Source organism: Chiloscyllium plagiosum, unplaced genomic scaffold (genome assembly GCF_037043375.1).
Source record: "Chiloscyllium plagiosum isolate Xiang-an unplaced genomic scaffold, Cpla_swu_hap1 HiC_scaffold_6, whole genome shotgun sequence".
Taxonomy (NCBI): Eukaryota; Metazoa; Chordata; class Chondrichthyes; order Orectolobiformes; family Hemiscylliidae; genus Chiloscyllium; species Chiloscyllium plagiosum.
In genome coordinates, this window is record NW_028270144.1 from 131,965,343 (window position 1) to 131,992,313 (window position 26,971).

Below are 26,971 nucleotides of genomic sequence, written 5' to 3' on the forward strand. Positions count from 1 at the left end.
AAGGCTGTGCAATGGTAAATGATCACTTTCATTTCTGTGAAATGTATACATGATTACAAATGTTGTCAATGTTTTCATTGCAGGAGCCTCGGAATGTAAAGGGGGAGGGACATTGTGCTTTTGTGAAAGTATGGTGGACTGTCGCTTTAAGAGTCTGATCATATGATGATGTCATGGGCCATTTTGGAGAGAAACTGTTCTATCTAATCCTGCTGCCTAAAAGAGTGAGCACCTCCTTAAAAACACCTTTTGTTGTTTTAAACACTTCAGCCCTTCTTCAAACATAACAATGTGGGTGAAATAACTGCACAGAGTCTGGCATTCTGTCACCAAGTCACCCTTTACAGAACAGACATCAATTATCTGAATTTTGGATTATCCAAACAAAATCAAGGTCCTGAAGTTTGAGATTGGAAACTGGACTGAGAGGTAATTTCGGTTTAAACTTTAAGATGTGCCTGGACCACGGACAGGTCTATAATAAAAGACAAAACTTTTGTTTCTTTTCTAGAACATTTTATATACTCAAAAGTAGAATAGTTTAAATTGTGCAGAATGCTGACAATTTGTGAGCAGAGTAAAAACAAACAGACCCTTGATTGATGAAACCATTGACACAGGAGGGAAGGATGAGTCCTTGACTGATAAGACTCCAGGATGGGGGAACGACTTGAGAGACATCTGTTTCAGATTAAAGCCTTTGACTGATAAGACTACAGGGTGAGAAAAACAACAAACTTTGGAGACTCTGGAGCCTTTTGTTGCAGACTTTGTGATAAAAATAATGATGTTTTTAAGAATGTGAACCTCATGGCTTGTTGGAGCCAAGGAGAGGAGGGACTTGTGCTGTATATAATGGGAGACTTTGTAAGCCTCAGCGCGCCTTTTCTTTAAGGGTGCCCGACTCTGCAGACTTGACTTGTTAATAAAACTTTGTTTTCCTGAATTTGTCTAGAGCGATTATTGAGAAGCGATTTTCGTTTCTAACAACTTGGGGGCTCGTCATCCGGGATCAACACTCCGGCCGCAAGGGGAGTTGAGGAAGGATATCGGAGAAGGTGCACCCTGCCGAGTTCGGCAGTCCCTGATTCCTTGCTTGTCGCCCCGCGCGGCTTGAGCGAGTGATATCCGGGAGGCTCAGGAAAACAAAGGAGGGGTGTACCCGAGGCAGTGGGGACGGTTAACGATCGAGTAATTTCGGTGCACCGAACCCAGGTAAGAAAAAACTTGCGGGGACCGTGTTTCCGGAGGACTGGGTACCTACGGGGTGCCTGTGGATTTTTTTCTACAGAGACGTGGGACTCAGGAATCTAGAGACCGGGGCTCGCCTGTGAGGGATTTTGCAGAGACCGTGTTTGAGGAGGAACGTGTACCTACGGGGTGCCTGTGATTTGTGTCACAGAGACGTAGGACACAGGAATCCAAAGACCGGGGGTGCCTGCAAAGGAACCTGGGCGATCACGGGACTGAAGGTCCGGGAATTGGCTACATTGTGATAGATTATCACGGGGAAAATACGAAGTCCTCGGAAATGGGAAATAAGGGATCTAAGGCGATTAAGGGAAAGGTAGGCTTAAACAGGGACAATGACACATACCCCGGGGTACCTGACGATAGTCCGTTAGGGAGAATGCTAAATAATTGGGATCAGGGTGGAAGAAAGGGAAAATCTAAAAGGAAGATGGTAAAATACTGTCAAAAGTGGTCCCAGAAACCTATTCAGGGCGACTCAGTGTGGTGGCCTAGATTCGGTACTGACGAAGACCTGGGTCCGGCAAGCCCTCATTTTATATGTCAATTCAAAACCTGATGTTAATCTGGAAGAAAGTGATTATGCCCTTTGTTGGCTGCCGGTTACGATATCTTGCCAAATGCAGGTGACTAATAAAGACTCGAAAGGGCAGAAAGAATGGGACCCTTTAGACCACTTACCGCCGCCCTACGTGACCCCGTCTGCCCCACAGAATGTTCCTTCGGGTGACGACGATTCAGGGGAAGGGGAAGAAAATGGGGAGGAATCACAAACTACCTCAGGGGTACAGACCAGATCTCAAGCTGAAAAGGGTCACAGACAAAACCCTGTCTCGATTGCAAGAATGAATCCACTCCGGGAAGTGCCCATGGGGGGCGAGGAGGGAAGGACGGGATATGTGAACGTACCCTTGACGAGTATTGAAGTACGGAATTTCAGGAGGGAAATGAAGGGTCTACTAGAGGACCCCATGGGACTTGCTGAACAATTGGATCAGTTCCTGGGTCCGAATACTTACACGTGGGAAGAGATGTGTTCCATCATGAAAACATTGTTCTCTAGCCAGGAGCGTCAGATGATACGACAAGCTGCGCTCTTGGTCTGGGAGAGAGAGGGGGGAGAAGGAGGGGAGCAGAAGTTTCCCCTCACCGACCCCGAGTGGGATAAGAACACGGAGGGAGGACGGCGCAACATGAGAGACATGCGGGAATATTGGATAAAAGGAATAAGACACGCAGCCCCGAAGGGGCACAATTTTACCAAGGCCTTTGGTAATCATCAAAACCCGGAGGAAACCCCTACGGACTTCCTAGACAGGATTAGGAAGAATTTGCAGCAGTTTGCTGGGGTGGACCCTGAGACGGACGTGGGGCAACAACTCATACGGGTAGAGTTTGTATCAAAAGCCTGGCCGGACATACGAAAGAAGTTAGAGAAAATGGATGATTGGGATAGTAAATCTTTAAGTGAACTACTACGGGAGGCGCAAAAGGTGTTTGTGAGAAGGGACGATGAGAAGCAAAGGAAGGCGACAAAGATAATGATGCAAACGGTGCAACAAATGACAGCTGGAAGAAAGGAAAAGGGAGAGCCGTGGCAGAAACAGGAAAGGGGAGAGTCGTGGCAAGAGCAGAGGAAAAGAGAACCATGGCCGGAACAAAGGAAGAGTGGAGGAACGCGAGACCGCGACAGGGAAACGAAGAGGACACTCAGATGTTACTATTGTAATGAAGAGGGACATTTTAAACGGGAGTGCTCCCGCTACAAGCGGGAGGTGAGGTTGTACGCCCTGATGGAGGAAGATTAGGGAGGTCGGGGGTTCCTACCCTTGGGGCAAAAGGACTATCGACAGGAACCCCTGGTAAACTTGAAAGTAGGGCCCCAAGGATCGGAGATCACATTTATGGTGGACTTGGGAGCCGAAAGATCAAGTATAATCCAAATACCCCCGGCACCCGAGCAGGAGGAAAAGTTATGGGGGTATCTGGAATTGGAGGACAGAAATTACAAGTCCCAGTGGTGGAGGACGTGGAAATTGGATATGAAAACAGAACTACTAAACGAGACCTCCTTCTACTGCCATCGGCGGGGTTTAATTTGTTAGGAAGAGACTTGCAGGTCAAACTAGGGATCGGAACGGTACCAAATAACGGGGAAATGGTGGTAAGGATGTTCGCCCTCACCGAAGAAGATGATCAACAAATAGACCCGGAAGTATGGTACCGAGAGGGGAACAGAGGGGGTCTAAACATCAAACCTCTCCAAATCACCATGTTACCAGGAAGAGGCCCGGTAAGAAGGAAACAATACCCGATTGCTATGGAAGGACGGGAGGGGTTACAACCTGTGATAGAAAGATTAATCACAGATGGACTACTGGAGGAATGCATGTCCCCTTTCAATACTCCAATACTCCCTGTGAGGAAGCCGGACGGGACATATAGGCTGGTGCAAGACTTGCGGGGGTTGAATGAAGTAGTCCAGGCTAGATACCCGGTAGTACCTAATCCCTACACGTTAATGAGTAAAATTCCCCCCGAACATGAATGGTTCAGCGTAATAGATCTGAAGGATGCTTTCTGGAGTTGCCCCCTTGACGAAGAAAGTCGGAACCTTTTTGCCTTTGAATGGGAGAATCCCTTCTCAGGACGAAAGCGACAGTTAAGATGGACGGTCTTGCCGCAGGGATTCACGGAGTCACCCAATTTGTTTGGACAAATACTGGAGCAGATCTTAGGAGGATTTCAGTGTAACGCGGAGAATCAATTGCTCCAATATGTCGATGATCTCTTACTCTCAGGACCAAGAGAAGAGGAGGTACGAGCAGACACCGTTGCCCTGTTGAACTTCCTGGGGAAACAGGGTCTACGCGTCTCCAGGACAAAACTCCAGTTTGTGGAGCGAGAAGTAAAATATCTGGGCCATCAAGTCAGTAAGGGGCACCGCCGTATCACGCCAGAACGAATATCAGGAATTACGGGTATGCCAATACCCAGGACGAAGAAGGAAGTCAGACAATTCCTGGGACTAGTAGGGTATTGCCGGATATGGATTGAAAGTTACACCACTTTAGTAAAATTTTTGTCCGACAAACTGGGACAAGAAGGACAGATTGAACTCCCTGATGTTACACAAAACCTGTTTATTGATCTCACCTCTAGAATAGCCACTGTTTTAAATGTTAGCAATTGCTGGGTCTGTGGGGGGCCGCATATGTCGGAACAATGGCCGTGGACTGGTCAAAGCTTAGACATGGGGGAATTGCTGCAAACCACTTGGACTCATGACAACGACAGAAAAAGCCAGGGGTGGAGACTGACAAACAGCCCTGAGGGCCAGTTCTGTATTGAAGGCAAGGGGACCGTGAAGGTAGGGATTAGCCCCTGTCAGAATATATTGGATGCAACCACGCGAGTATGGTGGCCTGAGAATATTGCTTGGTACATTGCACACCAAGATCATCAAAATTGCATTCGGTTACGTTCTGATTCCTCCTCTTACGAGCTAAGTGCTGACCCTTCCGATGGCATGAAAAGAGTGTGGAGCGGTGGTTATCAGGGGAATCAATGCTGGAATAATCCTGTCCAGACTCTGCCACGGGGTCAACAATCCGAATACTGGAATTGCAGTGGTCCTGGTCCTTATGAGGGCGTCCCTGGGGTAAAGGAGTTGTGGGATGATGTTGTGAGGCAGGGAGGGCCTGCTCCAGATGGCCTATTTTGGATATGCGGTAATCAGGCATATTCCAAACTGCCCATGGGATGGGCTGGAGTATGCTTCCTGGGTCTAATAAGACCTGAATTCTTCCTATTACCCCGGGAGGAAGGCGATGATTTGGGAGTTAAACTCTTTGACTCCCTGCGTAGGTCGCCAAGGGATATCCAAGTCGGTGATTGGGGGGATGAGTGGCCACCGGCCCGGATTATTGAATACTACGGGCCGGCTACGTGGGCACAGGACGGATCATGGGGATATCGTACTCCTATCTATATGCTAAATCGAATTATCAGGCTCCAAGCAGTCGTAGAGGTCATTACTAACCGGACTGCCCTAGCCCTAGAGTTGTTGGCTCAGCAGCAGGATCAGATGAGGGCTGCTATATATCAAAACCGACTTGCCTTGGATTATCTGTTGGCCTCGGAGGGGGGTGTGTGCGGGAAATTTAACCTGACAAACTGCTGTCTAGAAATTGACGATAATGGTAAAGCGGTTTTGAAAATTTCCGATGGAATTCGGAGATTGGCCCATGTGCCAGTACAATCTTGGCGTCCTCTTAGTGGCATCGGATGGTGGGATGGTCTCCTAGGTGGTAGCTGGTGGCGCACGGCGTTGCTGGTGGTTGGGGGAGGCATGATTCTTCTTCTCGTATTACCCTGCCTAACTCCCTGTATTCAGTTTTTAATTCAGAAAAATATTTCCCAACTCCAGGCAGTGGTGGTTCCACAACATGGGACGCGGGAACTTAAAGTGATGTTGCTGCGAAAAACCAAGAATTTCCCAGGCCCTTGAGGGAGGGGAGGCTTATCTTGGTCAGGCACATCTTAAAGAAAGAAAAGGGTGGAATTGTGAGAGGTAATTTCGGTTTAAACTTTAAGATGTGCCTGGACCACGGACAGGTCTATAATAAAAGACAAAACTTTTGTTTCTTTTCTAGAACATTTTATATACTCAAAAGTAGAATAGTTTAAATTGTGCAGAATGCTGACAATTTGTGAGCAGAGTAAAAACAAAAAGGCCCTTGATTGATGAAACCAATGACACAGGAGGGAAGGATGAGTCCTTGACTGATAAGACTCCAGGATGGGGGAACGACTTGAGAGACATCTGTTTCAGATTAAAGCCTTTGACTGATAAGACTACAGGGTGAGAAAAACAACAAACTTTGGAGACTCTGGAGCCTTTTGTTGCAGACTTTGTGATAAAAATAATGATGTTTTTAAGAATGTGAACCTCATGGCTTGTTGGAGCCAAGGAGAAGAGGGACTTGTGCTGTATATAATGGGAGACTTTGTAAACCACAGGGCGCCTTTTCTTTAAGGGTGCCCGACTCTGCAGACTTGACTTGTTAATAAAACTTTGTTTTCCTGAATTTGTCTAGAGCGATTATTGAGAAGCGATTTTCGTTTCTAACATGGACTCTGTCACTACCTGCAGAAATTCTCTTTCTAAGACAGACTGCCCATCAGTGAACTCAGCAACTTTGCTCCCGCTCTGCCTCTGTCATTTATTTTCTTTCTTTCTGCTTCTCGTTTTAAAATATAAAACGGTTGAGATAAGTTTTAACAGTAGAGAATCTGGTTGTCTAGCTCCTGCGATGGGTTTCCAGAAGGGGGTGGAACTGTTGTGCGAGGACTGGGCAGTAGACAGCATTGCTCCTGCTTTGTCCCTCGGCCCTGGAACCATTTGTGTGAGGCCGTGGTTTCCAGCCAGCGGCAATGGAGGAAGCACAGGGCTGGTGGTTGCTAAGGGGGGGGGGGAGACCCGAAGGAGAGGAGACGGTGGCCTTGGAGTCAGGTTGAAAAGGCTGGAGGTGGCGGCTCAGTGTCCACCCGAGGGAGGTTTCCCCACTGGCGGTATCGTCTCTGTCTGGTGCAAGTCATAGAGTCATAGAGATGTACAGCATGGAAACTGACCCTTCAGTCCAACCCGTCCATGCTGACCAGATATCCCAACCTAATCTAGTCCCACCTGCCAGCACCTGGCCCATATCCCTCCAAACCCTTCCTATTCATACACACATCCAAATACCTCTTAAATGTTGCAATTGTACCGGCCTCCACCACTTCCTCTGTCAGCTCATTCCATACACATACTACCCTCTGCGTGAAATCGTTGGCTCTTGGGTCGCTTTTATATCTTTCCCCTCTCACCCTAAACCTATGCCCTCTAGTTCTGGACTCCCCAACCCCAGGTAAAGGCTTTGTCTATTTATCCTATCCATGCCCATCATAATTTTGTAAACTTTTACATTTACCCCTTCACTATAGCCAATTTAGCATGACCAATTCACCTAACCAGCACATTTTTGGACTGTGGGAGGAAACCAGAGCACCCGGAGGAAACCCACGCAGACACTGGGAGAATGTGCAAACTTCCACATGGACAGTTGCCTGAGGCGGGAATTGAACCCGGGTCTCTGGTGCTGTGAGGCAGCAGTGCTAACCACTGTGCCACTGTGCCGCCCATAATAATTCACTAACCCAAGGAAAGACCTAATCTCCAATACAGATGTGGGAGCTGGGGCTCCTTTGATCACCTTCAATTTATCTTCCAGTGGGTGTAACCTGGTTGGTTAACTCTGTAACCCAAGTAGGTCACCTGGGGTGTCTGGAACACACATTTTTCCCTCCAAGTTATTTGCCCACCTGGGAGCAATGTTTAAGTATTATGATCAGGTTCTCCAAGTGCTCTTTATTGGTCTTCCCTGTTATTAGTACATCATCCAGATAAATGGCAACCTGGGGTAGCCCTTGTAAAACGTTCTCCATGGTCTGGCGGAAAAGGACACTGGCTGATGATATCCCAAATGCCAGCATTGCACATTGATATAAGCCCTAATGGGTATTAATTGTAGCATCCTTCTGGGACTCCTCAACCAGTTGCAATTCCAGGTGGACGTGGCTCATGTCACTTTTGCAAAGGAGATCCCCCTCTCCCGGCCCCCACCCCCCCCCCCCCCCCCCCCCAACCCCCACCCCCACCAACTTTGCATATAGGTCCCTCTATGTGAGGGATCAGGTATTTATCCAGCTGTGAGAAGTAGTTTACCATTTACTATTTACTTAACATTCCCTCAAAGGCGAACCGACCCATTAGGTTTCATTATCGCTTTGACTGGTGCTGCCCGTTCCGCAGACTGCATTGGATTGATGATTGCTTCGCTCTCCAGCCTCCTGATTTCTGGATTGACCTTTGCACATAAGAGGGGGCTTGCAAAATCTTGGAATTCTTTCCTGATCAACATATAAAATGGCTTTGGCCCCTTTGATAGTCCCAAGCCTTTTCTGAAATTCTCCTGAATATTTCCCCCGGACTTCACTCAGGCAACCATTTTCTAATTGAAAATGTTGAACCAATCCATTTAAATCTTTCTCAACCAATTCCACCCCAATAGGTTTGGGCCCAAGTCTTTCACTACCATCAGTGGTAACTGTAGCAACTGTTTCTCATAGCAGACCAGAACCAAAGTCGTACCCTTAATTTGCAAGGGTTCCCCAGTGAATGTTCTCAGTCTGGCTGAGGTCTAATGCAAACTTAACGGTCTTGGTTCCAAGTGAATCTTGTTTAAAAACAGATTCTGCAATCATAGGTACAGCTGCGCCAGTATCGATCTCCATGGGAACTGAGTTTTTTTTTAATCTATTAATTTTAATTGGTTCCAATTTGGATGTCGCTAAGCAATTTAGTTATTCTAACCCACATGTAGGAGCACCTTCTAGGCTATGCACGCTCCTGAGTAAAGGAGTCCTTTGCTGTCTCGGGTCCGGTTACCAGCAGCAACTACAATGGCTTGCAGGCCCAGATCCTGAAGAGCCACTTGGCCGAGGCTTGGCTTTGTTGCGGGGTGCTGCTGTGGGCTGGCCGAAGGTCCATCTGCTCAGGATATGCACTGCGTGAGACTCTGAGATTGCCTACACTCAAGTGGTGTACCCCCAAGCTCAGTTGGACAGGTGGGGAATGGCCTGTAGCTTGCCACTAAGCTGGCCCCTTTTTTCTAAAAGCTGTTCCTTTTCTCAAGGATACGGTGTCCTGTGTTTTTTTTCAGAGGGGTAATAAAACACTCCCAGCTCTGATTACCAAAAGAGAAAATGCTGGAAAATCTCAGCAGGTCTGGCAGCATCTGAAAGGAGAGAAAAGAGCTGACATTTCGAGTCTAACTGACCCTTTGTCAAAGCTTTGAAAAAGGGTCAGTTAGACTCAAAACATCAGCTCTTTTCTCTCCTTACAGATGCTGCCAGACCTGCTGAGATTTTCCAGCATTTTCTCTTTTGGTTTCAGATTCCAGCATCCGCAGTAATTTGCTTTTTACCTAGCTCTGATTAGTCTGGTTTGGTACAGAGAATAAAGTTTATTGAGAGGCCTTTTTTTGTTTATATGTAAACAGATGAGACTTAAGGCCAAAGTGGTCATGTTTTAGAAGTGACCTGTATAATGGAAGGGGAGTGGTCAGCTCTCTAGCTGAGCAGTTCAGACCAGAACTAGTTAGGTATTCAGCTGTGTGGAAACAGGCTGTCTGTCTCTCTGCCCTTCTAACTTCAACCTGTAAGCATCTGTTCCATTTTTAACTGTTTCTTAAGGGGGTTTGCTTATTGGGGCTGTTGTATATATTCGGAACAGCGAAATTAAGTCTATTTTGGATAGATTGCGTTCTGTAGGGGTTCTTTATTCTTTGTGTTTCATTATGTAATTTTGTGAATAAAGTTTTTTGACTTTTAAAACCGGGGTAGTCAACCTCGCTAACTTATTCCGGGTAATTTTCACTGTACACCTACCAAATCAAATTGCAAAGTTATGGTCTGGGCTGCCTGCTTAATGTTTTGAATGGTCTGGCCTCGTCCATAACCAGGTCCCCATGCTCCACGTTATGTATTTTCTAATGATAGAGCCAGTTGTAGTGCCTGTTTGAAGTCCAGTTGGGCTTCAGCTAATAGGAGCTTCTGTATGGTCATGTCATTAATCCCACAAAACAAGTGGTCCCTCAGCGTCTCATTCAGGGTTAATCCAACATCACATGCCTCTGCCAGTTATCACAACTTGTCAAAAATCCTGATCTGGATCCTCCTGGTTCTCTAAAAGCTAAACAAAATGGATAGCATGTCAGAATTAGAGGAGGCTTGGGGTTGTAATATTCCTTACCAACACTCTTGGAAGGCTTTAATGTCTACTGAAGTAAGTACATCCCATCACCAAGTCACCCGTTACGTGTGTACAGTACACTGGCTGTGGCCAGCCAGCTCAGAATCACTCACCTGAACGGAGGAGATTCTAATCTCCTGGGTTTTTTTTTCTTGTTTCTCCTGGTTTTATTGGTCAGCCAGGGCTTTCCTGACTGGACTGTGTTAATAACCCCAATCAACGATCTCATAGTCAACAAGATCCAATTGGTACCAATCACTACAGTGGACATGTAAAAAAGACTTCAGTAATTATGGGTGACTTTAATCTTCATGCAGATTGGGATAGTCAGATTAGTAGAAGAGCACGAACAGCCAAGTTTCTGTTATTGAGACTGGCTGGAATGCAACGAGGGGTACGTCAGTTTCCAAGAGATCAATTGTGTTAGGGGATTCTGTAGTCGGAGGTACAGACAGACGTTTCTGTGGCCAGCAGAGAAAAAGCAGAATGGTGTGTTGTTTCCCTGGTGCCAGGAACAAGGATGTCTCAGAGGGTGCAGAATGTTCTCACGGGGGAGAGGGGCCAGCAGGAGGTCATTGCCCACATTGGAACGAATGACATAGGAAGGGAAAAGGTTGAGGTTCTGAAAGGAGATTAGAGAGTTAGGCAGGAATTTAAAAAGGAGGTCCTCAAGGGTAGTAATGTCTGGATTACCCCTGGTGCTACGAGCTAGTGAGGGCAGGAATAGGAGGATAGAGCAGATGAATGCATGGCTGAGGAGCTGGTGTATGGGAGAAAAATTCACATTTTTGGATCATTCGAATCTCTTTTTGGGTAGAAGTGACCTGTACAAGAAGGACAGATTGCACCTAAATTGGAAGGGGACTAATATACTGGCAGGGAAATTTGCTAGAACTGCTTGGGAGGATTTAACTAGTAAGGTGGTGGGGTGGGACCCAGGGAGATAGATCAATCTCTTTCCTCACTGAGACTGGTACAGCTGAGAACAGAAGTGAATCAAACAGGGCAGGCAAGGACAAGGTAGGACTAATAAATTTAAACTGCATTTATTTCAATGCAAGGGGCCTAACAGGGAAGGCAGATGAACTCAGGGCATGGTTAGGAACATGGGACTGGGATATCATAGCAATTACGGAAACATGGCTCAGGGATGGGCAGGACTGGCAGCTTAATATTCCAGGATACCAATGCTACAGGAAGGATAGAAAGGGAGGCAAGAGAGGAGGGGGGAGTGGCCTTTTTGATAAGGGATAGCATTATAGCTGTGATGAGGGAGGATATTCCCAGAAATACATCCAGGGAAGTTATTTGGGTGGAACTGAGAAATAAGAAAGAGTTGATTACCTTATTGGGATTGTATTATAGACCTCCCCAATAGTCAGAGGGAAATTGAGAAACAAACTTGTAAGGAGATCTCAGCTAACTGTAAGAATAATAGGGTAGTTATGGGAGGGGATTTTAACTTTCCAAACATCGACTGGGACTGCCATAGTGTTAAAGGCTTAGATGGAGAGGAATTTGTGAAGTGTGTACAAGACAATTTTCTGATTCAGTATGTGGATGTACCTACTAGAGAAGGTGCAAAACTAGACCTACTCTTGGGAAATAAGGCAGGGCAGGTGACTGAGGTGTCAGTAGGGGAGCACTTTGGGGCCAGCGACCATCATTCTATTTGTTTTAAAATCGTGATGGAAAAGAATAGACCAGATTTAAAAGTTGAAGTTCTAAATTGGAGAAAGGCCCATTTTGACGATATTAGGCAAGAACTTTCGAAAGCCGATTGGAGGCAGATGTTCGCAGGTAAAGGGACGGCTGGAAAATGGGAAGCCTTCAGAAATGAGATAACAAGAATCCAGACAAAGTATATTCCTGTCAGGGTGAAAGGGAAAGCTGGTAGGTATAGGGAATGCTGGATGACGAAAGAAATTGAAGGTTTGGTTAAGAAAAAGAAGGAAGCATATGTCAGGTATAGACAGGATAGATTGAGTAAATCCTTAGAGTATAAAGGAAGTAGGAGTATACTTAAGAGGGAAATAAGGAGGGCAAAAAGGGGACATGAGACAGCTTTGGCAAATAGAATTAAGGAGAATGCAGAGGGTTTTTACAAATATACTAAGGGCAAAAGGGTAACAAGGGAGAGAACAGGGCCCCTTCAAAATCAGCAAGGCAGCCTTTGTGTGGAGCCACAAAAAATGGGGGAGATACTAAATGAATATTTTGCATCAGTATTTACGGTGGAAAAGGATATGGAAGATATAGACTGTAGGGAAATAGATGGTGACATCTTGCAAAATGTCCAGCTTACAGCAGAGGAAGTGCTGGATGTCTTGAAACGGTTAAAGGTGGATAGATCCCCAGGACCTGATCAGGTTACCTGAGAACTCTGGGAAGCTAGAGAAGTGATTGTTGGGCCTCTTGCTGAGATATTTGTATCATCGATAGTCACAGGTGAGGTGCCGGAAGACTGGAGGTTGGCAAACGTGGTGCCACTGTTTAAGAAGGGCAGTAAAGACAAGCCAGGGAACTATAGACCAGTGAGCCTGACCTCGGTGGTGGGCAAGTTGTTGGAGGGAATCCTGAGGGACAGGATGTACATGTATTTGGAAAGGCAAGGACTGATTAGGGGTAGTCAACATGGCTTTGTGCATGGGAAATCATGTCTCACAAACTTGATTGAGTTTTTTGAAGAACTAACAAAGAAGATTGATGAGGGCAGAGCAGTAGATGTGATCTATATAGACTTCAATAAGGCGTTCGACAAGGTTCCCCATGGGAGACTGATTAGCAAGGTTAGATCACATGGAATACAGGGAGAACTAGCCATTTGGATACAGAACTGGCTCAAAGGTAGAAAACAGAGGGTGGTGGTGGAGGGTTGTTTTTCAGACTGGAGGCCTGTGACCAGTGGAGTGCCACAAGGATCAGTGCTGGGTCCTCTACTTTTTGTCATTTACATAAATGATTTGGATGCGAGCATAATAGGTACAGTTAGTAAGTTTGCAGATGACACCAAAGTTGGAGGTGTAGTGGACAGCAAAGAGGGTAACCTGAGATTATAACAGGATCTGGACCAGATGGGCCAATGGGCTAAGAAGTGGCAGATGGAGTTTAATTCAGTTAAATGCGAGCTACTGCATTTTGGGAAAGCAAATCTTAGCAGGACATATACACTTAATAGAACATAGAACAGTACAGCACAGAACAGGCCCTTCAGCCCATGATGTTGTGCCGACCACTGATCCTCATGTATGCACCCTCAAATTTCTGTGACCATATGCATGTCCAGGAGTCTCTTAAATGTCCCCAGTGACCCTGCCTCCACAACTGCTGCTGGCAACGCATTCCATGCTCGCACAACTCTGTGTAAAGAACCCACCTCTGACATCCCCTCTATACTTTCCTCCAACCAGCTTAAAACTATGACCCCTCGTGTTAACCATTTCTGCCCTGGGAAATAGTCTCGGGCTATCGACTCTATCTATGCCTCTCATTATCTTGTATACCTCAATTAGGTCCCCTCTCCTCTTCCTTTTCTGCAATGAAAAAAGTCCGAGCTCAGTCAACCTCTCCTCACAAGATAAGCCCTCCAGTCCAGGCAGCATCCTGGTAAACCTCCTCTGAACCCTCTCCAAAGCATCCACATCTTTCTTATAATAGGGCGACCAGAACTGGACGCAGTATTCCAAGTGCAGTCTAACCAAAGTTTTATAGAGCTGCAACAAGATCTCACGACTCTTAAACTCAATCCCCCTGTTAATGAAAGCCAAAACACCATATGCTTTCTTAACAACCCTATCCACTTGGGTGGCCATTTTAAGGCATCTATGTACCTGCACACCAAGATCCCTCTGTTCCTCCACACTGCCAAGAATCCTATCCTTAATCCTGTACTCAGCTTTCAAATTCGACCTTCCAAAATGCATCACCTCGCATTTATCCAGGTTGAACTCCATCTGCCACCTCTCAGCCCATCTCTGCATCCTGTCAATGTCCCGCTGCAGCCTACAACAGCCCTCTATACTGTCAACAACACCTCCAACCTTTGTGTCATCTGCAAACCTGCTGACCCATTCTTCAATCCCCTCATCCAAGTCATTAATAAAAATTACACACAATAGAGGCCCAAGGACAGATCCCTGTGGAACACCACTCACCACAGACTTCCGGGCAGAATATTTTCCTTCTACTACCACAAGCTGTCTTCTGTTGGCCAGCCAATTCTATATCCAGACAGCTGAGTTCCCCTGAATCCCATTCCTCCTGACCTTCTGAATGAGCCTACCATGGGGAACCTTATCAAATGCCTTGCTGAAGTCCATATACACCACATCCACAGCTCGACCCTCATCAACTTTTCTAGTCACATCCTCAAAGAACTCAATAAGGTGTGTGAGGCATGACCTGCCCCTCACAAAGCCGTGTTGACTGCATTTAATCAAGCCATGCTCTTCCAGATGGTCATAAATCCTATTCCTCAGAATCCTTTCTAACACCTTGCAGACGACAGACGTGAGACTTTCTGGTCTGTAATTGCCGGGGATTTCTCTATTTCCTTTCTTGAAGAAATAGAGAATTACATTTGCCTCTCTCCAGTCCTCAGGTACGACTCCTTAATGGTAAGGTCCTAGGGAGTGTTGCTGAATAAAGACACCTTTGAGTGCCGGTTCATAGCTCCTTGAAAGTGGAGTTGCAGGTAGATAGGATAACGAAGAAGGTGTTTGGTATACTTTCCTTTATTGGTCAGAGTATTGAGTACAGGAGTTGGGAGGTCATGTTGCGGCTGTACAGGACATTGGTTAGGCCACTGTTGGAATATTGCATGCAATTCTGATCTCCTTCCTATTGGAAAGATTTTGTGAAACTAAAAGGGTTCAGAAAAGATTTACAAGGATGTTGCCAGGGTTGGAGGATTTGAGCTATAGAGAGAGGCTGAACAAGCTGGGGCTGTTTTCCCTGGAGCGTCGGAGGCTGAGGGGTGACCTTACAGAGGTTTACAAAATTATGAGGGGCATGGAAAGGATAAATAGAGTCTTTTCCCTGGGGTTGGGGAGTCCAGAACTAGAAGGCATGGATTTAGGGTGAGAGGGGAAAGATATAAAAGAGACCTAAGGGGCAACTTTTTCACGCAGAGGGTGGTATGTGTATGGAATGAGCTGCTAAAGGATGTGGTGGAGGCTGGTACAATTGCAACATTAAAGAGGCATTTGGATGGGTATATGAATAGGCAGGGTTTGGAGGGATATGGGCCGGGTGCTGGCAGGTAGGACTAGATTGGGTTGGGATAGCTGGTTGGCATGGACAGGTTGGACCGAAGGGTCTGTTTCCTTGCTGTACATCTCTATGACTCTATGACTCTGAGCCATGGGGAAAAGCTCAGAGTGTATTTGAGATATTTTCCTGGAGCAATATGTTCAGTGTGAAATGATGGACTTTGGATGAAGGAACAAAATGAGGGCGTAGTCGGTGAATGGCAGGATACTAGGAAGGTCAGTCGGACAGAGGGATCTTGGGGTCTTGTCCACGGATCCATGAAGGTGGCAGATCAAGTTAATGGAGGTAGTTAAGAAGGCCAATGGGACATTTACCTCTTTCAGTTAAGGCATAGATGATAGGAATAGGGAGGTTACATTGGAAAAAAACAAAGAACTGTGGATGTTGGAAGTCAGAAACAAGAACAGAAATTACTGGCAAACCTCAGCAGATCTGGCAGCATCTGTTCAAGAGAAAACAGAGGTGACGTTTTAGGTCCAGTAACCTGAAATAACTCCACAAAGGCTGGTATCCTGTTGCCAACTCAACCTTTAGTTCTATGTGCATAGTACATAACACTGACCCAGCTCGCTGAAAGTCAGCTCTAGAGTGAGCAGAACGTCTGACACACCTGTTTATATCTGTTAGCCAGATATAAATTAACCAGACTAAATTAACAGTGCCAACCAGGGACCTCATATTCTATGCGATCCACCTGGCTGATCTTGTTCCAATCACTACATAATCTTTCTTCAGAACTGATAGTAGCTAGACAAATGCTGGCATATATATGCTGAAGATGGGGAGGGGGAGGGAGGTGGAAATTTTTATTTATTTATTGTCATGTGTATTTTGACACAATGTGCAGTGAAAAGTGTTGTATAGTGTTGAAACTCTCAGGCACCATCTTAATGCGCAGAAAAAGAAATCAGAGCATAGTATATAAAGGCAGAAAAATAAAGAAATAGAAAAAAGGTATTCAACTTGACAGTCCTCCTTAAGTGCTCCACCATGACCCATGGGCTTTGTGGTCAGACTGGACCCCTCTTTGCCTCTGCCCTTGGAACAAAGGTCATCGGTGTCATCTTGCCTCCACTGATACCCTCGCCACCATCAGTCCTTGCTGGACTTTGCCAATTCAGAGGCCACCGATGTCGCCAGGTACTGCACCAGCCCAAACTCAATGCTGGAAGAAAGTGAGGTCTGCAGACGCTGGAGATCAGAGTCGAGAGTGTGTTGCTGGAAAAGTAGGTCAGGCAGCATCCAAGGAGCAGGAGAAACCCCCCAAACCCAATGCTGCCACCACCTTGAGTCTGCTTCAGGCCCACCTCACCTCACCAGCTGCTGCCGATGATGTGCGGTCTCATACTCGCCTCTGCACCAGCTCCATGAATCTGCGCTGGACACAAACGTGAGCAGGATCTCAAACTCACCTCCACTGCAGCAGCCATGAGTCAGCACTAGGACCACCTCGTTGATGCAGAAGCTGCCGGAAACCCAAACCCACCACGAATCCACGACTTGCTCACTCACCGCTGCCAATGCCGTCACTGCAAATGAGCTCTTCGATAAAAGGTAAGTAAAAGGGGAAGAAAAAAGAAAGAAAAAACACAAGGGAGAGAAACAAAGAAAATAAAATGAAAAGAAACACGGACAGAGGGAACGAGCCCTGGGCTCAGAAGCCCTACTCCACTGCCATCTTACCAGAAGAACTGGAAGAGATTGCAGACGCCCAGATGGAGCGCAGAGAGAGACAAAAATAGATGGGCAGACAAACAAATAGGTAAAAATCAGTCTGGAGGAATGAATAGCTGCTAGTGATGGTGGATGGGGGTGATTCAGGCCTTTTCTCAAGGAAGAAAACCACAATTGGAATTTCCCAGACATATTGTTTCCCCCTGCTCCTACACCTTCATAACCCCTTTACATGTCCATTCCCCATCAGAGTGGTCTTAAGGCTGTCCACTTTGTCCTGGAAGAAAGGCCTGAACTGTTCCCATCCACTATTACCCTCTTCTGCCTGCCTGGGCTCGTCCTCACTCTGAACAACTTCTCTTTTAACTCCTCTCACTTCCTTCACATTAAAAGGGTAGCCAGGGTACGCGCGTGGGCTCCAGTTCTGTCTGCCTCTTTGTCAGGTACATGGAACATTCTTTGTTCCAGTCCTACTCCAGCCCCCATCCACATCTCTTTCTCTGGTATATTGATAACATGCTTCCCTGTCTCATCCAGATTTGGAAACACGCATCAACTTTGCTTCCAACTCTCACCATTACCTGGTCCATCTCTGACTCCTCCCTTCACTTCCTTGACTCTCTGTTTCCATTTCTGGAGATAGCCTGGTCACCAATATCCAATACAAATCTATCAACTCACAGTTACCTTGACTATACATTCTCACACCCCACTTCCTTAAAAGATTCTATTCCATTATTCCAGGTTCTCCATCTCTGATACATCCAATGATACCAGCTCCAAAATATCCACCTTTTTCCTCAACCACTGATTCCCCACCATCAAGGTTAACAGCACCCTCAGCCAGGTCTGATCAATCTCCCACATGTTTGCTCTCACCACCTCTTTTCCCTTCTGCAACAGCGATAGGATCTCCCTTGTCCTCACTTACCAGCCCACGAGCATACACATTCAAAAGATCATTAGCCGTAATTTTCCAATACCTCAAATAGGATGTCATCACCAGACACCTATTCCTCTCTCCATTCTTACACCTGTCTGTTTATCTCCTCCTTCCTCAGCATCCAAGGTCCGAGACATAGCTTTCAGGTAAAGCAGCGATTTACCTGCACTTCAGTCAATCTAGTTTATTGCATTCACTGCTCATGATGTGGGCTCCTCTACATTGCTGAGATGAAGTGCAGACTAGGTAACCATTTTGCTGAACACCTCCACTTTGTCCACCGGAGTGACCCTGACCTTTCCAGTTCTTGGCCGTTTCAATAAACCATATTGCTCTCACGCCAATAATTCTGACCTGGCCCAGCTGCAATGTTCCAACAACCATACTGCAAGCCCAGGGAACAATACCTCATTTTCCACTTGAACCTTGACAGCTGTAGTTTCAGAGCCTGATTGCATACTGTCTGTCATCCAATTTTCATATATTCTGTCTCTCCAACTCTGCACTCCTACCCCTCAACCCCACTTTCTCCATCATTAACAACCCCTTTGTTTTTAACATGTGGCCTCTACACTTTATGTTCCCTTTGCTCTCCTCTGCCTATGTCAAAATTATTTTAAAAAGCCATTTACTAACAACTCTCAGTTTTGAAGAAGACTTGTATGGGTCTTGAAATGTTAACTTCATTTTTCTCTCTCTACAGAAGCTGCCAGACCTGCTAAGTTTCTCCAGCATTCTCTGTGTTTATCTCAAAGATATGAGAGCTAAATGTATTCTTTCATGGGTTCCACTTCCATTTCTGAATGCTCACAGTTCTGGATCTGGTGTATTATTGCTCCTGTTTAGGACACCTCCATTCTGAAGTGTCCTCTAAGTCTCCCTCTTCTTCCATAACTGCTTTTGCAATGGAATTCTTAGCCAGACTTTCTTTTGGACCCTCCAGAATTCTAGTGCTGTCTGCTGTCCTTTATAAGACAATGAATACTCAGGTGACCAATTACCAGTATCACATTGCCTCCAATAAACTTGTACCAGTGGGTACAATACAAAGCACAAATGACCCGCAAATGATGCACACATCAGGTTGCCAATAATTTCAGCCAATTACCTCAGGGATCTGTATGTTTCTCTTTCAGACTTGCTCGATCTCCACTTGTGTGGCCCTCCCTTTCTGTCAGTGAACATTATGAACAAAGCAGTCATTTAAATTTAATCATAGAGAACACAATGCTGGCTTTGGTTTCAGTTACACGAGATGATCACCTGCAGTTCCTGTGCAGTCATTTCATTGTTTGATCTCTGAAAACTATGAGAAGAATTTGCAATTAAAAGGAAATGAACTCTGATCGAAGGTTTGCTTTGTGTTTGGGTCTTGTGCTCCAGACTCAAGTCTATGGTTACGACCTGTTTGTTTTCGGTCTCTATATCAGCAAGCCCAGGCTAAGTGGTAAGACATGAAGACAATTTTTCATTTAAAAAGTGCTATATTCTAACCTATACCCATGAAAAGCTCCTTCAGTTCAACCTGTGATAATGTCCCACTCTCACCTTTTATGCTAGGTGATCTGTGCTGATGACTCAGCTTCTGTATTAGCCCCTAGTGATCCACTGTCGTGAGTGCTCACCCAAGGGCCTTTAGTGTCCAGTGGGCTGGTATAAAGTTCCTTGCAAGAACAAGGGCAAGACTTATACAATTAATGGTAGGACCCTGGATAGTCATACAGTCACAGAGCTGTACAGCATGGAAACAGACTACTCAGTCCAACTTGTTTATGCTGACCACATATCCTAAATTAATCTAGTCCCATTTGCCAGCATCCTGATGAAAAGCTTATGCCCAAAACATCGATTCACCTGCTCCTCGGATGCTGCCTGACCCGCTGTGCTTTTCCAGCTCCACACTCACGGCATGGAAACAGACCTAATCCAGGTTGAACATAATCCCAAACTAAACTAGTCCCACCTGCCTGCTCCTGGCCAATATCCCTGAAAACCTTTCCTATTCATATCTATCCAAACATCTTATAAAAATTGTAATTGTACACACATCCACCACTTTCTCATTCAACACATGACTCACTGTCCGTGTAAAACAATTGCCTCTCATGTCTTTTTAAAATCTCTCTCCTTTCACCTTAAAAATGTAATCCCGCATCTTGAAATCCCTCATCCTAGGGAAAAGACAACTCCCGTTAACTCTATCTGTATCCCTCATTATTTTAAACCCTCTATAGAACAGAGAGATAGGGGTTCAGGTATATAATTCTTTGAAATTTGTGTCACAGGTAGACAGGCTGGTTAAGGAGGCATTCAGCGCACTTGCCTTTATTGCTCAGACCTTTGAGTAAAGGAGTTGGACGGCATGTTGAGGTTGTGCAGGATGTTGGTGAGTCCCCTGCTGGAATACTTGTGCAATCTGGTTGCCCTGTTATAGGAAAGATATCATTAAACTGCAGAGGGTTCAAAAAAGATTTATCAAGATGTTGCCAGGACTGGAGGGTTTATATTATAAAAATAGGCTGGGACTTTTTGCATTGGGGTTCGAGGGGTGACCTTATTGACGTTTTATAAAATCATGAGGGACATCAATAATAGCAAAGGTCTTATCCCTAAGATGGGGGCATTCAAAACTAGGGGACAGATTTTTAAGATGAGAGGAGAAGGATTTAAAAAGGACATGAGGGACAGCTTTTTTACACAGAGTGGAATGAACTGCAAGAAAAAGTGGTGGATGTGGAGGCAGTTATAACATTTAAGACATTTGGAGATATATACGAATAGGAAGGATTTGGAGAGATATGGGCCAGGTGCAGGCAAGTAGGGCTAGTTTAGTTTGAGAACATGGTCAGCATGTATTAATTGGTCTGTTTTCATGCTGAATGACTCTGTGACTCAATGACTATATGGACAATGTAAGAGCACATTTAATGAGTTGACTGTTTTCCTATAGGTAAGAATTGAGCCGAAAGTGGACGAACTTGATCTTCACAAATTAAGGAAACACTCAATCTCATCTCATTATCATACACATCACAATAAGACAGCAATGGAGGAATGTGTAAACCTGTTGACCAAGCTTCAAAAAGACTATCAGAGGCTTGAAGACCTCAGATCTAACAATATCAAGGAACATGAAAAGGTCTACAATTCCTCTGAATGTGTTCGGCTGTTAATTCTTCAACAAGAACAAGTCTTCCTGAACAAAATAGAGGAAGAACAGTGTGAACTGAAAAGACAGCTAACAATCCTACAGGATTCTAACCAAATAAGCCTCCAAGAAGGAATATCCAAAATTGACCAGAGACAAGAGCAGATTTTACTGCTTTGCTCTGAACTTCAGACATTGATAAATTCTGAAGGCAAGCACACAGATGGCAGAGAGATTCAGAAACAAATAGCCAAGTTGTTCTCCAAAGACAAGAGCTTCAATATCACATTGAAGAAGCCTCAGTTTGTTCCAAGGCTCCATCAGGGCCTGAAACTTGGAGAGATAGTATCAGAGGAACAATCAATTCAATTCTCCTTCTCTTTATGCCAAAGTGGTGAGGTTTGGAGTCCGGTGATTCTTGGACAGCAGCAAGGTAACTCAGTGGTGCAACATAAAGTTGAGGCAGGGAATGCAACTTTAAGTGACAGCGCAGAGTGTACTACATATAGTGCAGTCTCTTGGCAAAATCCAGACTGCAGCAGCATTAGTCAAAACTATACTCTGTCAGAAAATCCTTCAAATGTTCAAGATGGTTTAGGTTTCTCCTTACAGGACGGCATGGAGGGTGAAGTGAACTGGAAAGGGACTGATGGAGAAATAGTGAACAAAGAGATGATGCTTCACAAGAGCTCCCAGCTTTGCAGCAACATGCTAGCCTCAGGAAATAAGATTCCTCTGAAGGTTGCTGACCATCAAACAACTCCATTTCCAAACACAGTGAACTGTAGTCCAATGCAGAGGGAAAATCCTGGAGGTGAAGATTACATAAAGTGTGAAAAGGGGAATAGTTCAGCCTCATGGCTGGATGGTGAATGTGTTTCTCTGATTTCACCAAATGAACTGGAGAAATTAGACATGCTGAAAGAGAGAGTGAACAGAGATCCCTCAATGATTCAAAACATAGATATTCATGACTCCATGAGCTGTCAGTCCCCTGGTGTACAAAGTTCAAGTCTGTCTAGTCAAAATAGGAATGAACTAGGAGTAGCATCTTTGGCTGAGGAATCCTCACATTCATCTGTGACCTCTCCTTATACTTTACAGACTCAAAGGGATCAGCAGCAAATTAATAGTAACTACTCAGTGATGAGAAATCATATTGAACCTGCACTGGCTTCTCAAACTATCACTTCTCCAACTAACAGCCATGAAGTCTCATCAACACAGATCCATCGAAAGACTTGTGTACCCTTTAGTGATCTCCACAACTCTGTCTCACAATTTCACAGGGCTGTGATGTACAGAAATGAAGCAAATCAATCAAACCCCACCAAACAACAGGAGTGTCTTGAAGCTGACTCAACAGTTGATTCATCTCAGACAGAAACTTCCCAACCAACTGATCATGATTCACTTTACAGAGTGACTGCAGCTTTTATCTTTGATGACGATGCGGAAGATCTCACCTTTATTGAACATCCTATTGGGATGAACATGAAAGCAATGAACCAGACCAAGGAAAACGGTCCTGAGCTCTGCAGAGCACAAGCCATCAAAGCCAGTCATGTGCCTTCTGCATTGCAAAGGGGTAGTCTTAAAGTGTCACATTGGTCATCAATGAACTCAATCAGCAAAGCACCAAGCAAGAATGACTGGAGGAATATTGCAGCAAGTGACACTGAGACCCCCAAAATGAACAGAAGATTTAAGATGAGCTTCAGTAAAAGCTGTCTGGATCTATCTGCAAATGACAGACCTATAATCCCGGATCTCAGGACTTTCAATGATCCCGAACAAAATAAGCTTGAACATCTTTCACAAAGGAGTTTCTCATCCACTGAAAGCCTGGACTCTTCCAGTACCTTCCTGGTCAATTCATCTCGAAGCTTTGAAGAGAGGAAGAAAATGCCCAGCAGGGCTTTGAAACCTCGGTCAGCATCAAGATTACTGCAGCATCACTCAAAAGGGAAATACCAGTCTCATTTTACCAAAACTGTTGGATGTGAGACTAATGAGAAAGGCTCATCTCAAATCAGGAATTCGAGAGGGGGGTCCCCGATTCCAGCTAGAAGACTGAGAACAAATTTAAACAGTGGCTCATTTCCAAACTCTAAAGAACGTCCATCCTTTTCTGTAGATAAGATTAAGTCTCCAAGTCACCATAGAATGTCGCGTATCAATTCCTCAGAGTTCAGAGTTCACAGGTCACAGTTTCAGCCAAAAGTGACTAGGAAACCTGAAGACTCAATTCGAGGAGATGGGAAGATCTCACTATCTCCAATGTCACAATTCAGCTTTATTTCTGACAGTGGGGCCTCTGCTAAGGTGGCTGCATGGATGAAAGCCAATGACCATTATCGAAGAGAGAAATCTCATTCATCCCTCGCTGCTTCAAAAGCTTGGAGCAAAAGTGAGGCCAACCTGAGCTGCCAAGTCCAGCGAGGAGCTCATTTCTTCAAAAATGTCCTTGTTGAACAGTTTGGAAAGTTTGGTTGTGGTCAAACAGATCTGAACCTTCCTTATGGTATCCACACTACTCCCCAAGGTACCATGTATGTGGTGGACTATGGGAACAAGAGGCTGAAGGCCATGGACAGAAAAGGCAATGTCACCCAACAAATTCGATTAGAGCGCGGCACTTACTTTGACATTTCAGTGAGTAGCCAGGGCCTGCTTGCCCTGAGCAACATCTCCAATAAATCATTGGATATTTACAGCAAGCATGGAAAACTCCTTAGCATCATCACTGAGGACTTCCAAAACCCACGGGGCATCACTGTCAACATGTCTGACCAGTTCCTCATCACTGACACAAAGCAAGGAACCATTTCAGTCTTGACACTGGACCCACAAACTGCACAAAAGCTGGACAGCAAGGTCGCATCTGGCTTTAATAAGCCTTATTTTATCAGCATCAATAGCTCAGAGCATGTTGCTGTCTCAGAGAGAGGTTTTGATGGTGGTTGCTGTGTGAAGGTTCTGGACAGAGACTTACAGGTTCTTCGTGTCCTGGGCAGCACCAAATCCAGTTTGACCACTGAGCTTTCAAACCCATGGGGTGTCTGCATCGATGAGCAAGACAATGTATTGGTGGCAGACTGGAGACACAAGCACTCAATCATCCTGTTCTCTCGATTAGGTCCTGCCAGCATTGTTGTAGAGAGTGGACTCAGCAGCCCTCGGGGCCTTGGGCTTGTCCAAGATGGGCACATTGCTGTGGTGGACAGCATGCACAATTGTATCAAGGTGTTTCATTACCAATAGAGTAAATTCACCAATTGACAAATACTCACTGAATCAGTATAAATTGACCACACAGATCTACCCCTGTAGCCTCCCATCAAAATCAAAATTATTAATGTAGTTTTTAAAAAAATTATGCCTAATTCTGAATGTTTTTGAACTATTCCTATTGCATTGATCTTGGTAACCTTTTTATTTCACATTCTGAATCTTTTTTTACTCTGTCTGGCAGATGGCAGTCAAAGGGGTTTTCCCAGGATCCTGGCCAACAATCCTACTTTAATAAATATGAGTAGAACAGACGATCTGATTGGGGGAGGTCCTGCTCAGTGTTGCTTTAGATGCACATTTATAACTTGAACCCAAGTGAGGAGCTGGTGAGATCATCAGAACAAAAGATTTTGTTGGTGGCAGACAGAAAGGACAATGTGGTGTCAGCATTTTTGGTATTGTGTTCTTCAAGTGAAGAGAGGTTGGTTCATCTTGACTTATAAGATATAGAAGCTGAATTGGGTCATTTGGTCCATTGAATCAGTTCCATCATTCCATCATTCATATGTTTCTCGGCCCTATTCTCCTGCCTTCCCCCTATGGCCCTTGATCCCCATACTAATCAAGAACCTATTTATCTCTGTCTCAAATGCATTCAAATACTTGCCCTTCACGGCTCTCTGTGGTAATGAGTTCCACAGTTTAATAGCCTTTGGCTGAAGAAATTCCTTCTCATCTCAGCTCTCATCCTTTCACTCTGAGGCTGTGCCCTTGAGTCCTTGTCTCTCCCACTAGTGGAAACATCTTCTCCACATCAAGGAGAGGCAATGGCCTGGTGGTATTACCATGAGACTGTAAGTCCAGAAAGAGGTCATATTCAGGGGACCTGGTTCTATTTGCCCCACTTCAGCAAATGATGGAATTTGGATCCAATAAAAATCTGGAATTAAGAGTCCAGTGATAACCATGAAATTGTTGCTGATTGTTGTAAAAACCCATCTGGGTCACTAATATCCTTTAGGGAAGGAAATCTGCCATCCTTACCTGGTCTGGCCTACGTGTGACTCCAGACCCACAGCAATGTGGTTGATTCTCAACTGCCCTCTGGGCAATATAGTTTTGGAATATAAATGCTGGCCTAACCCATGATGCCCTCATCGCAAGAGTTAATTTAAATTCAGGCCTCTATTTAAATAAATTTAAACTTTATTCAGGCCTCTCGGTTTTGAGCCTTATGTCAGTGGTGGTTAATTTATTAGAGGGGATTCTGAGACCCAGGATTTACATGCATTTGGAAAGGCAAGGACTGATTAGGGATAGTCAGCATGGCTTTGTGAGTGTCTCACTAAATTGATTGATGTTTTGAAGATGTGACAAAGACATTGCACCGCACTGACCTGACATCTCGATCGGACCTAGTCCCATTTGCCAGCACTTGGCCCATATCGCTCTGAACCCTTCCTATTCATGTACCCATCCAGATGCCTTTTAAATGTTCTTTTTACCCACCTCCATCGCTTTGTCTGGCAACTCATTCCATATATGCCCCACCCTCATTTGTGAAAAAGTTCCCCTCTCACCTTAAACCTAAGTCCTCTAGTTTTGGAGTCCCCCAACCTCGGAAAAGACCTTGGCTATTCACCTTATTCATATCCTTCTTGATTAAGACCCCCTCAGCCTCCAATGCTCCAGGGAAAAAAGTCTCAGTCTATTTAGCTTCTCCCTATAACTCAAACCTTCCAGTCCTGGCAACATCCTTGTAAGTCTTTTCTGAACCCTCTTCAAGTTTAACAACGACTGTAGAAGGGCGACCAGAATTGTCCACAGATTCCAAACGTGGCTACACCAATGTCCTGTACAGCTGCAACATGGCATCCCAACTCCTATACTCTGACCAAGTTCTGACCAATGAAGGCAAGCATGCCAAATGCCGCCTTCATCAGCCTGTCTACCTGCGACTCCGCTTTTGAGGAACTATACACCTACACCCCCAAATCTCTTTGTTTGGCAAAGCTCCCAGGGCCCTACCATTGACTGTGTAAGTCCTGCCCAGAATTGCCTTACTAAAATACAACACCTCACATTTATCTCTTTGTGTCATCTACAAATTTAGCAACAATGCCCTCAGTTCCTTTGTCCAGATTGTTAATGTATAACGTGAAAGATTGTCCCAACACAATCCTGCAGAACTCTAATAGTCACCGGTTACCATCTGAAAAAGTCTTATTTATTCCTCATTTATGCCTTCTTCCAGTCAGCCAATCCTCTATCCATGCCAGTACCTTGCCCCTAACACCATGGGCTGTTTCCCTATTTAGCAGCCTCCTGTGTGGCACCTTGTCAAAGACTTTCTGAAAATCCAAACAGATCATGTTCACTGGATCTCCTTTGTCTAACTTGCTCATTACCTCCTCAAAGAATTCTAACAGATTTGCCTCATGAGAAAGCCGTGTTGATTGTTTTACCATGCACTTCCAAGTACTCCACAATCACAGGCTTAACAATGGACTCGAAATGGACATTTGAGGAAAGATTGGGTTGACTGGGCTTGTATTTGCTGGAATTTAGAAGAATGAGGGGGAATCTCATAGAA

General features: G+C 45.1%; 1 protein-coding gene across 1 annotated transcript; it reads left to right on the forward strand.

The window, feature by feature from the left end:
• On the forward strand, window positions 1–25,306 carry LOC148149852 (uncharacterized). Its single transcript, XM_087988507.1, has 2 exons — window positions 1–429; window positions 20,947–25,306. The coding sequence occupies exon 2, from the start codon at window positions 21,043–21,045 to the stop codon at window positions 24,406–24,408; it is 3,366 nt and encodes a 1,121-aa protein (XP_087844633.1). The 5' UTR covers window positions 1–429; window positions 20,947–21,042; the 3' UTR covers window positions 24,409–25,306.
• The last annotated feature ends 1,665 nt before the right edge of the window (window positions 25,307–26,971 follow it).

What these genes read in the sequence shown, in the direction of transcription:
- LOC148149852 (XM_087988507.1), top strand. Translation starts at nt 21,043, where the DNA reads ATGGAGGAATGTGTAAACCTGTTGACCAAGCTTCAAAAAGACTATCAG.